Raw genomic sequence first — 17,112 nt, 5'->3', positions numbered from 1 at the left:
GCGCCACGACAGGAACTCCACTCTCCTTTTAATCTTTACAGCCAGCCCTTACAGAGTCAGCATCGTCATCGTTATCCTCTTTTCCTGAGGAAACTGAGTTTCAGAGAGGTGAAGCTGGGGTCAGCCGACTGGCAAGTGGCAGAGGAGCATCTAAAGCCCATGCTTTGTCTCTGCCCTGCTCCCATACCCTGGCCCTGCCCCCTGGCCGCGTCCGGGTGCCCTGGCTGCAGGGTGCTTCTGATGCTTTGTCTCCATCTTCTGGGTCCCCTGAGCTGGCTTTGACGAGAATAGCAGCAGGTGTTTCAGCTACAGGGCCATCTGGATACAGCTGCTTCCTTCCATAGACAAAACAGTAGTCATTTCAAAAGGTTCCAGGACACGTGGCTCTGAGCCTCCCACACCTGCGTCCCTTCATCAGCTGGGACAACACTGTTGCCATTGGGTGTCTGATGCTCCTTCACCAGGTCTGAGCAACTCTGCCAAGAGGTGGGGGAGCCACACAGTGGAATATTATTCGGCCACAAAAGGACAGAAGCATGGACATATGCGACAACGTGGCAGAACCTCAAAAACATGGCCCAGCGAAAGATGCCAGACACAAAAATGACATGACTCCATGTGTATGAAATATCCAGAAAAGGAAAATCCCGAGGGACAGAGAGGGGATTAACGGTAGCCTAGGGCTGGAGCAGGGGGGATGGTAGTGACTCTGATGGGCATGCGGTTCCTTTTGGGAGGGTGATGAGGCATCTGGGATTAGATAATGGTAACAACTTTGTGGATGGTCTACAGCCCACCGAACTGCGCACTGCAACAGGGTGCATCTAACGACGTGAGAATTAGGTCTCAGCTTAAAAAAAAAAAAAAAAAGAGCTGAGGCAGCTGAGAAGACTGATGGTCTGTCCTGGGGTCCCCCGGGGCTTGCAGGGGAGGCTGGGGGGTTCAGGACGGCTCCTGAGGAGAGGGACAGGGAGGGGGGCACCTTTGTGCGACGGTCACACTGAAGTGAGTGCCGCAGTCCAGCCTGCAGCGCAGAGGGGGAAGGTGACGTCTTGGCTTAGATAAGACACCGGTGCGATTTGGAAGGCTGGGCTGTTCCTTCCCCACTTTGGGTGGAAGGTGTGGGGCGAGCAGCACACCTGTATCCTCTGAACGCTCGACATACACATATATATGTACGTGAGCAAGAGCAGGAAGGAAGGAGGGAGGGGCAGGGAGGGCGGCTGTCAAGTGATTAGCAGAAATAGCTTTTCTGAGCTGTACTCTCCCTCTTTCAAATCTGCATGCATTCAGCACAAGCTTATGTAGAAGGTACCCTGGGCCAGGCAGCGCTCTCAGAGCTTCACCTTAATTCCCACCCAGCCAGCCCCCAAACTCAGGAGCGTAGCAGGCTTTTCTTATTTTCCCTTTTTAAAAATGTTTCTAAAACTTCTTATTCTCTTTCTAACAAATGAAGGAAGGAAGGCTCTCTGAGCTTGAAGACTTCTCCAAGGCCAGAGAGCTGGGGCCGAGCGGAGCAGGGATCCCACCCCGACCCCAGGACCCACGCCCTTGCCAGCTGTGCTGCCCTGTCATCCACGCTTTTGTTCTGTAGTATCCGCGTGGGGCATTTCGACAAGCACTGGGGATGCTGGGCTGATGGCTTTTCGCTTCAGCAGTTGTGACACAGGAAGGAACCTGAGCATTCGATAGGAGGTCCCCTTTACCAATGCGCCTCAGGGAGAGGAAGTGCTGAGTTCAAGGTTACCCCGCCTGGAGGTGGGCAAGTCTGGCTAGGAATCCAGCCTCTCTCTCTATGTGCAGAGTGCGTCGGTATGGATTTTTGCAGGCCGGGTAGCCCATGGAGGCCTTCAAGGGTAGTTTCCATTGGCTTCTGCCTGCCCTGCCTGGCCGTGTCTGGGGCCTTGGATCAGCTCCCTATCTGAGCTGGCAGGCGTGGGTGCCCCTCTCCAGCCACCGGGCAGCAGGGCTGAAACGGAATCCTTCTGCTACCTCGTGAAACTGAGGAGGCCACACCATGTGTTTGTCCGGCAGGGAGACGCTCGGGCCTGATGTGCGGGGATGGCATCAGTGTCTGAGGCTGCCAGGCGGGGAGAACGCTGGCCGTGTGAGCCGGTCTCCAGCACAGGCAGGGGCTCATGAACAGCCTGATCCTATAAGACCCTCTGAACTGCCCAAGGCAAGGGGTCCCCAACCTCCGGGTGTCAGGCCAGCAGGACTCAGGATGTCCAAGCCACTGACACCTGTGATGGAGCCAATGCCCCTGGAGAGACAGGACAGGGTGGTTCAGGATCGGGGTCTGAGGCAGACGGGCCTGCGCTCCAACCCCGATGTTAGTGGAAAAATGACCGAATCCGCCCACCTTAGCCGGGCAGGACAATAGCCCCTTGCAGGAGTTGTTGCACAGCAGGAGCCCAGTCAGGACCGCGGTGCTGCCCTGAAGACGGACCAGGAGGATGTGGGGGGGCCGGTAGGAGGCAGGAGCCTTCCAGCCTCCCAGGATCCTTGGCACTGAAATCCATCTTGGCTGAGAGATGCCCGCACCACCAAGAAGGACCCTGAGCCAGACCACATGGGGGCCGAGGAAGACGACGGGCCAGAGACAACCCGGCAACTAACCCTATTCCCGTCAAACCAGAGACGGCGAGTCACACGGCAGAGTAGTTCCCCGGGGTTCCCTCATCCTGCTGCTCTCCACCCCCGGCCACATCCCAACACAGTCCCTTGCTTTGTCAGCACGTGTGTCTCCTCGGACAGTTCATTTCCGAGTGTGAGACAAGAGCCCACGCTCAGGCCCTGGAAGGGGTCCCCCTTCCTGCGACGCCGCCACTTACTGGCTCTGTTAGGAGCCTCAGTTGGCTCATCTGTAAAATGGGGAACCCTAGTTTCTATCCCAACAGGAGGTCCTAGGGACAAAATGGTGCAGTCAGCCCTTGCACACACCGCCCTGACAGTGACATCCAACACCTGCCCTCACGACCACAGGGACTCCCCAGCTGACAGCCTGCTGACCCTGGAGAGCTGGCACTGGGGCAGAGCCCTTAGGTGGGGGCCCTGAGCGCTGGGGATCCCCGGCGCCTGGCTCCACCATTAGAGCTGCCACTGTTTGCTTGAGGAGGCAGTGCCTTCCGCTGAGAGTCAGGGAGACCAGGGCCCATTACCTGTCTGCTGCCCACCAGCCCACCCTTATCTGGAGGCTCCAAACCAGGCTCTAGGGAGGAGAGCCGGTTACAGGAAGTCGTCTGTCTACAAGCACTGAGCTCACGGCCTGTCATTCCCCTCCCTGGGCCCATGTCCTGGGGCTGTTTGGGCCACTGGCAAGTTTGCATTCTTTTTTTCTTTTCTTTCTTTCTTTCTTTTTTTTTTTTTTTTTTTTTTTTTTGCTTTTTAGGGCCACACTTGCAGCAGATGGAGGTTCCCAGGCTAGGGGTCCAATCGGAGCTGTAGCTGCCAGCCTGCACCACAGCCACAGCAACACAGAATCCAAGCCGTGTCTGCAACCCACACCACCGCTCACAGCAATGCCAGATTCTTAACCCACTGAGCGAGGCCAGGGATCGAAGCTGCAACCTCGTGGTTCCAACTCGGGTTCATTAACCACTGAACCCTGATGGGAACTCCTGCATTCTTTCTTTGTCCACTGGCTTTTGTTAGGCCTCATGTGTGTCAAGAACTGAGATGGGTGTGGGTTTGAGGCCAGTGCCACCAAAAAGCACATAGCCCAGGCCTTGGGCACGTCTTGGGCAAGCACGTATGTGGTTAGAAGTTGCCTTAGGTGCACAGAAAATGAACAGGACAGAGAACTGGGGAGGAGGCAGCCTTGCAGGGAGACAGTACGGGAGGGTGTCCCAGGAAGGGGGACCCGCACGGACAAGCCCTGATCCAGGTCCCCTCCACTGCAGAAGCCGCCGAGACTCAGGCCTCCCCACCCCTTCACTGCCAAGTGGATCGATCAGTGTTCCCAGCAGAGGAAGCAGCCGGTGGAAGGGCCTGTGCAGGAACAAGCTTGGGGTGTAGATGTGTCTCCTGTGGCTGCCGTGACAAAGGACCATGAACTGGGTGGCTTAACAGCAGAGGCTTTTTACCTCACAGTCCTGGAGGCTGGAAGGTAATCAAGGTGGTGGCCGAGATGGTCCCCGGTGAGGGATTCTGCTTGAGGCCTCTCTCCCGGCTTCCGGCGTGGCTGGTAATCCTTAGTTTTCCTCATCCCACTTGGTGCCTTCATCTTCGCCTGGCGTTCTCCCTGTGTGTGTATCTGAGTCCAAATTCCCCCTTTAAAAAAAAATAAAAGACAGGAGTTCCCACTGTGGCTCAGTGAGTTAAGAACCTGACACAGTGTCCACGAGGATGGGGGTTTGATCCCTGGCCTCACTCAGTGGGTTAAGGATCCTGTGTTGCTACAAGCTGCAGCACAGGCCACAGATGCGGCTGGGATCCCCCGTTGCTGTGGCTGTGGTGTAGGCCGGCAGCTGCAGCTTCCATTCAACCCCAGCTGGGGAACTTCCATGTGCTACAGGTGTGGTCCTAAAAAGCCAAAAAAAGGGGGGGGGGACAGAAGTTATCCTGTGGCACAGCATGTTAATGATCCGGCGTTGTCACTGCAGTACCTCAGGTCACTGCTATGGCACAGGTTCAATCCCAGGCCCGGGAACTTTCACATGCCTTGGGCACAGCGCCCCCCCCAAAAAAAAGGACACCAGTCATATTGGTTAGGGGCCTCCCCCCACTCCAGTATGACTCCATCTTAATTAACTACATCCCAACAAACCTATTTCCAAATAAGGTCACATTCTGAGGTCCTGGGGGTTAGGAATTCAGCGTATGAGTTTTGCCACGGGGTGGATGACACGCAATTCAACCTGTACCAGTGTGTTTCACACACAGCAGGAGTGAAGGAGGCTGGGTGGGAGGTGGGCTGGAGGGACAGAGCAAGGCGTGTGGGGCTCGTTCTGCGCAGCCAGGCCTGTTCAGAGTATGTCGTTTCATTTGGGGGACAAGAGAGAGACTGTGGAACAGAGAGAATGGAGTGGCTTGGGGCAGGGGCCACTGCCTGGCAGGAGCTGAAGGATTGAAGGAGAAGAAAGGAGAAATCATGACCCCTGGAACTGTTTCCAAAGCTGCTGAGCAAGGGCTTCCTGAGGGATTGGGGGCTGAGCCGCTCTGGGATTCAAATTCAGGTTCACCATTTTGCACTGTGTGACCTCACATAAGTTACTTAGCCTCTTGGGCTCCAGTTTCCTCATTTGTCAAATGAGGATGCCATTCGGAGGAGTAAAGGGAAGAAAATGCACAGCTGGAGGAATGGAGTCAAAGCTCACCATGTGTCAACTGCTCAGAGACATGATCTGGTGACATCCTTACCTCCAGCCCATTGTATAGATGAGGAGATGGAGGCTCAGAGAGGGCAAGTGACTTGCCCAAGGTCACCCAGTGAGAAGCAGCAGAGACTCGAACTAAGCCTGACCAATTCTGAAACATGCACCCCTTTCCATCCATACATTTTCAAAAACTGTCAGCATCCCTCTGCCCATCGTGGAGGTGGCCTGAGCCCAGTTCCTTTGGCTCCCTCCACTCAGAAGGGGCTGGAACAGAGCTGTCTCAGGTTCTTGCAAAGCTGTGCTGTGCCACCACTTGAGTCCTGCTGCTCAGGGAATGGAAATCGTGGGCGCTTAACTGGCACCAGGCTCTGCGTGAGATACTCGCCCTGGCACATACCCATTTTCCAGATGATGAAAACGGCTTGGAAAGAAAAAGGAACTTGCCTCTCCTTTGGGAGGAGGTGGAGCTCGGCTTCAAAACACCCAGGCTCCTCTCACTTTGCTGTGCAGCTCCTTCCTCAGTGGAGGAAATAGCTTCCTTTTTTTTTTTTTTTTTTGCTTTTTAGGGCCACACCTGAGGCATATGGAGGTTCCCACACTAGGGGTCGAATCGGAGCTACATCTGCCAGCCACAGCCACAGCGACAGCCAAAGTGAGATCCGAGCCACATCTGCGACCTACACCACAGCTCACGGCAGATCCTTAACCCACTGAGCAAGGCCAGGGATCAAACCTGCATCCTCTTGGATACTAGTTGGATTTATTTCTGCTGTGCCACAAAGGGAACTCCCAAGAAATACTTTACTTTGTCTTTTTTTTTTTTTTTTTGCTATTTCTTGGGCCGTGGAGGTTCCCAGGCTAGGGGTCTAATCGGAGCTGTAGCCACCGGCCTACGCCAGAGCCACAGGCACGCGGGATCCGAGCCGCGTCTGCAACCTACACCACAGCTCATGGCAACGCCGGATCGTTAACCCACTGAGCAAGGGCAGGGACCGAACCCGCAACCTCATGGTTCCTAGTCGGATTCGTTAACCACTGTGCCACGACGGGAACTCCAGAAATACCTTACTTTGAAAGAGGGTTTGAGGCGGCCTGAGATGTGTAGGGGGACACAGTTCCTAGGGGGCCTCCCTTGCCAGTACTCTGAGTGCAGACTCCCGGGGGCCCCACGGCATATTCTCCCCTGGGGAGAGTATTCTAACCCTGGGTGTTTGTACAAAGCAACCAGCTTCTACATGTGGAGGCAGCCCTGTCCTCCTGATCCTGGAGGAGGACATGCTAGGCTGGCCTTGGGGGACCTGGGGTGACACCAAGGACACCAAGCATTTCTTCCTTCCCCCTCCCCCACCTCTAAGCTGGGTGGTGTCGGCTCTCTGCCAGGCGCCAGGAGCAGGGAGCCATGGGGAGGAGGTGTGTGTCCTCAGATGCCAGCACTATTTTGGGAGCTCACTTTGATCCTGATTCCAGGACACGTGGGCTGTGACAGGCACTGGAGCAAACCCTGCTGAATACTGTCAGCCACAGATGCCAGATGCTGGCACGCCCCCCAGCGGGCTGACCCGGGGAACTCGTGGAATGGGGCTCTCCAATCTGGATCTTCCAATCTGGATGTCCTTTTTTTTTCCTTTCATTTGCCTAATTGCCCTGCCTAGAACCACCAGGACAATATTGAATGGAAGCAGCCAGAGCAGACATTCTTGCCTCATTCCTGATCTTAGTGGGAAAGCATCAGTCTTTCACCAAGGATTATGATGGTAGCTGGGGTTTTTGCAGGTGCCCTTTATCAGCTGGAGAAGTTCCCTTCTATTCCTAGTTTGTTGAGTGTTGCTGGGTTTGTTTTGTTTTGTTTCGAAATCATGAAGGGCTGTTGGTTTGGTCAAACTTTTTCCCTGAAAGATGCCTTCTTTTAAGATGCCCCCAAGCTAGCCCACGTTTCCCAGGGCAAAAACTCAAACGTGGAGGCAAAAAGTGATTTGCCAAGTCATGGCTCAGGCGCTCCTGTGTCACTGCTCTAAAACAGGTGTTAGGAAGTTGGTCTTGGTAACAGCAGTTTCATGGAGGGGGACGCAAACGAGACAACAGCCCAGCAAGGGCGGGCGGGAGAGGGATGTGTGTACTCTGGCGGCCCCAGCCCCCCTGGAGCTCACTCGCGCTCGGTCCCCAGGCCTACGAGAAGCGCTTCCCCACCTGCCCCCAGATCCCGGTCTTCCTGGGCAGTGAGGTCCTGCATGAGTCCCGGAGCGCCGATGGGGCGGTGCACGTGGTGGAGCGGAGCTGCCGGCTGCGCGTGGAGGCCCCGCGGCTGCTGCGGAAGGTGGGTGCGGGGCAGGGGGCTCCTGGAGAACCAGGAACCCCGGAGGAAGGGGTCAGACGGGTGGTGGGGACGGCGGGCGGGCGGGTCCAGGCCGAGGGTGGGATGGAGTGGGGTGGTTGTGTGTGTGTGTGTGTGTGTGTGTGTGTGTGTGTGTGCGTGCGCGTGCGCGCGCTCGCGCGCGCCTGGAGGAAAGTTCTGGGATGGGGATGAGAGCCTGGAGGCTAGGCTGAGAGTGAGGTTGTGGGGGGCAGGAGGGGGTAGGACTAAGGCCAAGAAGGGCTCCAGAGTTGGGAGGCTGGGGGAAAGGGGAATGGAGGCGGGGCTCCGGGCTCCAGCTCTTGGGCCGGTTCCGGGCAGGAGGCCGGAGATTGAGGAATCTGGGGGTCAGGGGTTCTGGGATCCGACGATCCAGACTGGGCTGGTGGGCAGGTGCAGAGAGGGGCATGAGAGGTCCTGGGGTCTGGGGGAGGGGACAGGCCAGCCTTCGGGGGTTCCCGCCCCCAGCCCTCCTACTCACGTCCTGTCCCTGCAGATCGCTGGAGTCGAGCACGTGGTGTTCGTGCAGAGAAACGTCCTGAACTGGAAGGAGCGGACGCTCCTCATCGAGGCGCACAACGAGACCCTCGCCAGCCGCGTGGTGGTCAAGGAGAACTGCAGCTACACGGTGAGCATCCTCCCGGCCACCGCCACCCTCCCAGGGCGCTGTCACGTAGGATGCGGGCGCTCCGTGAATCTGCAGTTCACAGACACAGTCGATAATGGTATACGTACACCGTAGTTTAAGCAGCCTTAAAAACTGCTTTCAACATACTCCGAAAACATTATCCCTGCTTATCTGAAATTCAAGTACGACTGCGCCTCTTGCATTTTAGTGGCTGAACCTGGCAACCCTGACGCCTCCCTCCCTTGCCTCTCCTTCCTTCATGAAACTGTGCCTCCCTTTCTTCATCTGTAAAATGGGGTTAATGATGGCCCCTGTCACATAGATGATGGTGAGGAGGAAATGAAATATCTAAACCCTTTAGAGTAGTGCCTGGCACATACTAAGGACTGGATGTACTTAGTATGTTACAGGTTAACTTTAAAAAAAAAATTTAATTGGAGTGTAGTTGACTTGGAAAGTTGTGTTAGTTTCCGGTGTACAGCAAAGTAAATCAGTTATACACAGTCATACATCTGTTCCTTTTCAGATTCTTGTCCCATACAGGTTATTACACAGTACTGAGTAGATTTCCCTGAGCTATGCAGTAGGTCCTTGTTAACCTACATGTTAACTTTTTTGTGTGTGTGTCTTTTTAGGGCTCCACTGGTGGCATAGGGAAGTTCCCAGGCCAGGGGTGGAATTGGAGCTGTAGCCGCCGGCCTACACCAGAGCCACAGCAACGCCAGATCCGAGCCGCGTCTGTGACCTGCACCATAGCTCACGGCAACGCCAGATCCTTAACCCACTGAACAAGGCCAGGGATCAAACCCACGTCCTCATGGATACTAGTCAGATTCGTTTCCAGTGAGCCACAATAGGGACTCCCCCTACTTTTAATATAGTTAATAATTATTATCTTCCAGTACATACTGATTGAGCACCTACTATGTGCCAGGTTTCCTAACAAGTCTTGGGCACATAGTAGTGCTTCAGTCTGCCTGATCTTGGCCCTCACGGAACTTCCACTGCAGTGGGAGCCCACAGATGAGGAAAAAAAGTCAACACGTACTTAAAACTTTGTCACAGGTGCTAAGAAAGGATCTAGCAGAGAGGTCCTGCCTTGGCTCAGCGGGTTAAGAACCTGACTAGCATCCATAAGACTGCAGGTTTGATTCCTGGCCTTGCTCAGTGGGTTAAGGATCTGGCATTGCCGTGAGCTGTGGTGTAGGTCACAGACGTGGCTTGGATCCCTAGTTGCTGTGGCTGTGGTGTAGGCCAGCAGTTGTAGCTGATTAACCCCTAGCCTAGGAACTTCCATATGCCGTGGGTGTGGCCCTAAAAAGCAAAAAAAAAGGGGGGGGAGATCTAGCAGATGGAACTACAGAAAATAAGAGGAGGTAACAGTGTCTTAGTGTCCCCCAGGCTTCTCTGAGGAGGTGCCATTGAAGCTGTCATTGAAGGGCCGGGAAGAGAGTTTGGGAGGAGGGAACAGCATGTGTGAAGACCCTGAGGTGGAGGGGTGAGGTCTGAGAATGGGGACTGCAGGGGCCCGGTCCTGCTGGCCTCGGGGGGCTGCAGTGAGGAGTCTGGAGGCATTTGCTGGGATGGAACCCAGCTCCGCCCCTCTCCTGCTGAGTGACACTTCCCCACCCGGGACCACCTTTCTGTATCTGTAAAATGCGGATGTGAGCAGAATCTGCCTCACTGGGTGCTGGGAGGAACAAATGAAATAATGCAGGTAAACCCCTAGTTCATCCCAAAGGGTGGCGTTCATGGCGGCAACCGAGGGTGGAACTACGGCGCATTCCAGGTATTTCTGATGCGGCTTTGCCCAGCTCCCACCCCCCAGGGGACCTTGCCCCAACCATCTGTCTGATCCCCAGGCACTTATATACAGCAGGCATCCAGTAAATGCTCAGCACTCCTCTCACACCTCCAACTCCTCTTGGGGTTTCCTGGAAACGGAGTGTTTACCTCCGGGAGGTGTTGGTGGGCATTTTTTGCTTTGTTTTGCCTTTTTTAGGGCCATACCCATGGCATATGGAGGTTCCCAGGCTAGTGGTCTAATTGGAGCTGTAGCTGCCAGCTTACACCACAGTCGCAGCAACGCAGGACCCGAGCTGCATCTGCAACCTACCCCACAGCTCATGGCAATGCCAGATCCTTAACCCACTGAGCGAGGTCAGGGATCGAACCCACAACCTCATGGTTCCTAGTCGGATTCGTTTCTGATGTGCCGCAATGGGAACTCCCTGGTGGTCAGAATTTATAAGTCACTTTTAGTGTAGTGTTTTGTTGAGTAAGGTCTACCAACAGCTGTGATTGGCATTACCAAAGTTGCTTGTAAATACAGATTCTAAGGCCCCGCCTCGGACCTGTTCGGCCCAGGCATCTGCATATTTAACCCCTGTGTCTGCCCATGGACATTGGAGAGGCGCTAAGCCTGGGTCTGCCTAGTAGCTCTGTCAGTGAAATTTATCTTTGCTTACATATATATGCATATTTGTTTGTAATTAAATATATGAAAATGCAGCATACATAATAATTTTTATTCTTTTTTGTCTGCCACCTGGCATATGGACTTCCCAGGCCAGGGATCAGATCCAAGCTGCCGCTGTGACCTACACTGAGGCCGTGGTGATGCTGATCCTTAACTCATTGTGCCAGGCCGGCAATCAAACCAGCTTGCTGGCATTGCAGAGATGCCACTGATCCTGCTGTGCCTCAGTGGGATCTCCAATGAACATTTTAATAATATGAAATATACTATGTATTATAATTTATTTATAATGAAATATTAAACATGTTATTTAAATGGATCATTATGTACGTATAACTTTTAAGAGCCAGGAATGTCAGACCCACTCTCTTCTGCACCTTCCTGAGAAGGCTCTCTGTTCTCTAGGCAGGGCCCCTTGGTACCGCTGCTGCCCTTGGGTGTTGCAGGCTGTGATGTGCTGCCCACTGCAAGCTCTGGCTGGGTCCAGGTCCCCAGGAGAGCCCCCCCACACTAAGGCTGTGTCACCACCCCTGCTTGGCTTTCAGGTCCACCCTGAGAACGAAGAGTGGACGTGCTTTGAGCAATCCGCCTCGCTCGACATCCGGTCCTTCTTTGGTTTCGAAAGCGCCTTGGAGAAGATCGCCATGAAGCAGTACACGGCCAACATCAAGAGGGTAAGAGGCCGGCTCCTTCTGTCACAGGGAGGAAGGTGTGCAGACCTTGGAGCCTGCAGACTCTGGATCTGCCACCCCGAGACCCTTAACCTTCCTTGGCCTTGGTCTCCTCATCTGTAGAATGAGTTTTCTAATCAAGGTCACATCACATGAGATAATGGATGGAAAGCACCAGAGTCATGGTCTAATGCTCCCAGGCTTGTACACTGAGCTCCCTGGACAGAGGGACACTTTGTGCTGTTTGGTTTAGAGACCTCAGGCCCGTCCCTGAGTAGAGGCCTCTTGCAGTGAAACGGGTGAATTTCATTTTAATAATATATTTTATCCACGTATTTCTTTCTTTCTCTTTCTTTTTTGTCTTTAGGGCCACACCCACGGCGGCATACGGAAGTTCCCAGGCTAGGGGTCAAATCCGAGCTGAAGCTGCTGGCCTATGGCACAGCCACAGCAACCTGGGATCTGCGATCTATACCACAACTCACGGCAACGCCGGATCCTTAACCCACTGAGCGAGGCCAGGGATTGAACCCTCATCCTCATGGATGTTAGTTGGGTTTGTTAGGCTGAGCCACAACGGGAACTCCTCCACATGTTTCAATGTAAAACTGACTCGGGGGCTATTTGATGTTCCTCGTTTGGTACTTGGTCTTGGACATCAGTGCGTCTTTGACTTTCCCAGCACGTTGCCACTTGGGCCGGCTGAATTTCAACCTCTCATAGCCTCATCAGGCTTTGGCCAGAGGGGGTGGGGCTGACCCCCAGGCTGTCCTCCATCGTCTCACGTGTCTGTCTCTCCCGCTTCCAGGGCAAAGAGGTGATCGAGCATTACCTGAAGGAGCTCATCTCCCAGGGCACCTCTCACATTCCCCGGTGGACGCCAGCCCCCGTCCCACAGGAGGACGCCCACCCTCAGGGTGGGCTGAGGGATCCTGGCTCCCTGGAGGTCTGCAGGCCTGGCAGCGCTGGGGGGCCCAGCACAGAGACAGTTGGTACTGAGGGTAGGTCACAGCAGCCCCCACTCTGGGCTGCAGAGGGCTTGCTCAGTCCCAGGGCAGGGGGTGGGGAAGTGGGGAGAGTGGCCGAGGATCCCCCTGGGGTCAGGACTCAGTGTCCTCGCTCTCCTGGCTGCTTTGCCTTCTCTGTGTTCTCAGCCAGAACTGACTTATTTCTAGATCCAGAATTGACTGATCTGGTGCCTCATGGCTGCCCTTTTCTCTGGTTTTATTACGGTGGTAAATTACGTGAGCAATGCATGATTGTGGGAGGAGAAAAATTCACACTGATCAGAAGAGGCAGGAAATAGGAAGTACTGCTTTTCCTTCCCTGGAGCTTACACCAGTTTTCCTGAAATGATCTAGGAGTAAATACATCCATAACATGCACACACGTGCATACATACATATGTAATCCACGCTGGATAACTGAGAGCGTATACACATTCCATTTGATATTTTTCTTTTTTTTTTTCTTTTCTTTTAATGGCCATACCCGAGGCATATGGAGGTTCCCAGGCTAAGGGTCAAATTGGAGCTACAGCTGCTGGCCTACACCACAGCCACCCCGATCCAAGCCACACCTGTGACCTACACCTCAGCTTGCAGCAACGATGAGTCCTTAACCCACTGAGTGAGGCTAGGGATCAACCAGCATTCTCACAGAGACTATGTCAAGTTCTTAACCTGCTAAGCCACAATGAGAACTCTTTTTTTTTTTTTTTTTTTGCCACCCCTGGCATGTGGAACTTCCCAGGCCAGAGACTGAACACAGACCACAGCAGTAACCAGAGCCACAGCAGTGACAATGACAAATCCTTAACCCACTGAGCACCGGAGAACTCTTTGTTGTTGTTGTTGCTATTTTAGGGCCTCACTCTTGGTGTATGGAGGTTTCCAGGCTACCGGTCAAATCGGAGCTGTAGCCACCAGCCACAGCCACAGCAACCCCAGATCCGAGCCAGGTCTGCAACCCACAACACAGCTCACGGCCACACCAGATCCTTAACCCACTGAGTGAGTTCAGGGATCAAACCCGCATCCTCATGGATCCTAATCAGGTTCGTTAACTGCTGAGCCACAAAGAGAACTCCCAGGGATTTCTTATTTTGCTTTTTTTTTCACTTACTAATGTTGCTTAAACAGCTTTTTGTCTCAGTGCATGTGTCTCAGCACTTGGCAGTATTTTGTGGTGTGGTTGCACCGTAACTTATTTCTTAATAAACATTTATTGGAGTTCCTGCTGTGGTGCAGAAGGTTAAGGATCCAGTGCTGTGTCTGTGGCGGCTCAGGTTGCTGGTGAGGCACAGGTTTGATCTCCTGCCAGGCACAGCGGGTTAAGAATCCAGTGCTGCCGCAGCTGTGGCACAGATTCGATCCCTGGCCTGGGAACTTCCATATGCTTCAGGGGCGGCCGGAAAAAGGAAAGAAAGAAAGAAAATGTTCAGAACATAACCTTAAAGGAAAAAACCTTGGATACAAAACTGCACACACCCCATGATTCCAGTTTTAACCACGTGCACTCATGCTCATGATCAATCTTTTCTCTTTGGGGCCGTGGAGTATAAGGGCTTGCCTGATGCAGACAGGCCACGCGACCAAAAAGACATCCGGGGCTGTGTTTCAGGAGAACAGAATTTGTTTGTTCAGCAAATATTCATGCTGCACCCACTGTGTGCACTAGCTGGCTGTCGTTGTATGTATGCTTTTAAACTATTCAAAAAAAATTTTTATTTTACAACCCTGCACTTCTCCTCCCCTTCTGTGCACACACTCAGCAGGTCGTGCCCCGGATCATCCCTATTTTATACCAGGCCTCCCCTTCCTTCTCCATCCGCACTGTCCACCAGCAGAGCGGTACTCAGGCTGGCTGGCAGGAGGCAGGGTCATGCCCCTGCCGGCCTGCTCTGAATCACTGAGCCTTTGTGCTGAGAAGGAGAAAGGGCCTCACATCTGCCTGGAGGCCGGAAGGAAGCTGGCATCTCCTGCTTCCCTTGTGTTTCCTCCCTCATCCCTCATTGCCCCTCCCCGTCTCCAGCATCGCTGCTCCTGACCACTCTGAGGTGTTTCGGGGGTCACAGCATCGGTCCTGCCTCTGCTGACCCCAGTGCCTAGTGACGCAGCTGGCATGACCACCAGCCCTTGGAGGGAGGCACCAGTCCTGCTGCTGGATGTTCAGACACTGTTTTCTTATGATGCCTTCTGCACACAAAGAATGGGCTATGCCCATAGGGGCTGCTCTCTGTGGACCATCTCCACCCACGGCCAAGATGCTGAAATGCTGAGACGCTGCACCATGTCAGCATCCGCCACCCCAGGAGTTAAGAGTGGGCAGCAGCAATTCAGCTTGGAGCCCCGCCTCTAAATGCCGGCACATGCTGGTCTCCAACTAACCAATTGTGGAGACGAGACTGAATGGTGGGAATGATCCATGCAGCTCCTGGGCTGTATTTTGGGGTCAGGGCTTTGTCTACCGAAAGCCTCATAACCCTCAAGGGGGCTGGGAGGTGGGAAGGCAAAAGGAACTGGTATTTATCCACTGCCAGCTTTATGCTGGGCACATGACATGCATTTACCCTTTGAAGTTAACAGAACTTCTCTTGGCCTCCGCTTTGTTGTCTCTAACGTGGGAACAACAGAGACACCCTCCTCCCCAGGGCTGTTGGGAGAACTTGCGAGATGATGCAAGTCAGCAGATATGAACTCGTATTGGTCTTGATCTTCAGAGGGTGGGAATTATCTTGATTCCTGAGGGTCAAAGGGACATACCAGTCACCACAGTGAGGTCCAGGCTTGCTTGAGTTTTGAGAACCGCCACAGAAATGGCTTGCAAACACTAGAAGCTTTGAAGACCAGTGGTTGTTTGGTGAAAGGGCCACCGTGCACTTTGAACTACGTTTCAGAATCGAGGTGACCAGTGAGGCCAGGGTGCCAGAAGGGGCAGACCATGCAGCATCTCCCTCTTGCCCTGAACCCCCTCTTCTCTTCCAGGAGACAAGCTGGACACAGATTACATTGAGAGGTGCCTGGGCCATCTCACACCCATGCAGGAGAGCTGTCTGATCCAGCTGCGGCACTGGTTGCAGGAGACCCACAAAGGCAAGGTGGGTCAGCGCCCGGGCTGCAGCTCCTGGGCCTCAGGCATGGCCCCAGGGGGATGAGGGGGATGAGGAGGTCTGTGTAACTAGCAAGGCTGGACACTTCTATTTTGCCTTCTTTTTAGTGTGTCCTGTCTCATGCATTCTTTTTTTTTGTCTTTGCCATTTCTTGGGCCGCTCCCGCGGCATTTGGAGGTTCCCAGGCTAGTGGCCCAATTGGAGCTGTAGCCACCGGCCTACGCCAGAGCCACAGCAATGCAGGATCCAAGCCGCGTCTGCAACCTACACCACAGCTCACGGCAACGCCGGATTGTTAACCCACTGAGCAAGGCCAGGGATCGAACCCGCAACCTCATGGTTCCCAGTCGGATTCGTTAACCACTGCGCCATGACGGGAGCTCCTCTCACGCATTCTCTTCGTACCACAGACAGCAGGGTTTCCATCCTCGGTGCTGCTGACATTTGAGGCTGGATGGTTCTTTCTTTTTTTTTATTTTTTGAGCTGTTATTATTATTTTTTTTCTTTTGGTGGCTCCCAAGGCGTGTGGAAATTTCCAGGCCAGGGATCAAACCCATGCCACAGCAGCAGCCCATAGCAGTGACAATGCCAGGTCCTTAAGGTGTTGTGCCGCTTGGGAACTCCCCAGAGGGTTCTTTACCGCGGGGTGTCCTGTGCTCTGTGGGGCGTTGAGCAGCCTCCCTTAGAGGCCAAGAGCTCTTCTTCCCCAGCTGTGACAACCAAAAATGGCTCCAGACATCATCAGTGTCCCCAGGGGAGCACTGTCACCTGAGCACAGACATAGCTCTGTGGCCCCACGTTCACAAAACCAGGCATAGAGTTCTTTTCTAAGAGATTTAAGGACTTCCAAGGGTAGACTGTTGAGTGCATGTGGACTCTGAAATCAAGGTGTCAGTGGGGGTGGTTCCCTCTGGAGGCTCCAAGGGGGAGTCTGTGCACCCCGCCTCGGCTTCTGATCGCCACCAGCAGTCCTTGGCTTGTGGCTGCATCACTCCAGTCTCTGCCTCCGCATTCACGTGGCATCTCCCCTCTTCATGTTCCGTGTCCCTGTCCAAATGTCCCTCTTAAAATAAGGACAAGAGGCATGGACGAGGGCGCCCCTAATCCAGAATGACCTCATCTTAACCAGTTATTTCTGCAAAGACCCTATTTCCAAATGGGTCACATCCAGAGGTTCTGGGTGGATGTAATTTGGAGGGGCCCCATGCAGCCCAGCACAGGGGACATTCACCCTGTCTCAGGGGGTGTCCCAAACAAGGCCTTAAATTCAGGACCTCTTGATTTGTCCTTTCTTTCTTTTTGTCTTTTTAAGGCCACACCAGCAGCATATGGAGGTTCCCAGGCTAGGGGTCGAATCAGAGCTGCAGTTGCCAGACTATACCACAACCACAGAAATGCAGGATCTGAGCCACATCTGCAACCTACACCATAGCTCATGGCAACGCCGGATCCTTAATCCAATGAGCAAGGCCAGGGATTGAACTGACATCCTCATGGAACTAGTTACCAGTTTGTAACCCACTGGGCCACATCGGGAACTCCTCCCTTGGTTCT

At 53.8% G+C, this 17,112-nt stretch overlaps 1 protein-coding gene across 1 annotated transcript in view; it reads left to right on the top strand.

The window, feature by feature from the left end:
- The window catches only part of SEC14L5 (SEC14 like lipid binding 5), a 46,032-nt gene that overhangs the window by 9,917 nt on the left and 19,003 nt on the right, over positions 1-17,112 (top strand). Inside the window, exons 3-7 of the mRNA XM_003124623.5 lie at positions 7,483-7,632; positions 8,165-8,296; positions 11,321-11,449; positions 12,255-12,447; positions 15,433-15,545. Of these exons, the coding sequence (XP_003124671.1) occupies positions 7,483-7,632; positions 8,165-8,296; positions 11,321-11,449; positions 12,255-12,447; positions 15,433-15,545 (717 nt within the window). The remainder of the gene's footprint in view (positions 1-7,482; positions 7,633-8,164; positions 8,297-11,320; positions 11,450-12,254; positions 12,448-15,432; positions 15,546-17,112) is intronic.

Source organism: Sus scrofa, chromosome 3 (assembly GCF_054392235.1).
Source record: "Sus scrofa isolate SSC_HxYL_T2T_F1_AM1 chromosome 3, Sscrofa_HxYL_maternal_Yorkshire_Landrace_v2.0, whole genome shotgun sequence".
NCBI classification, from domain to species: Eukaryota; Metazoa; Chordata; class Mammalia; order Artiodactyla; family Suidae; genus Sus; species Sus scrofa.
This window is presented reverse-complemented; position numbering and strand designations above follow the sequence as displayed.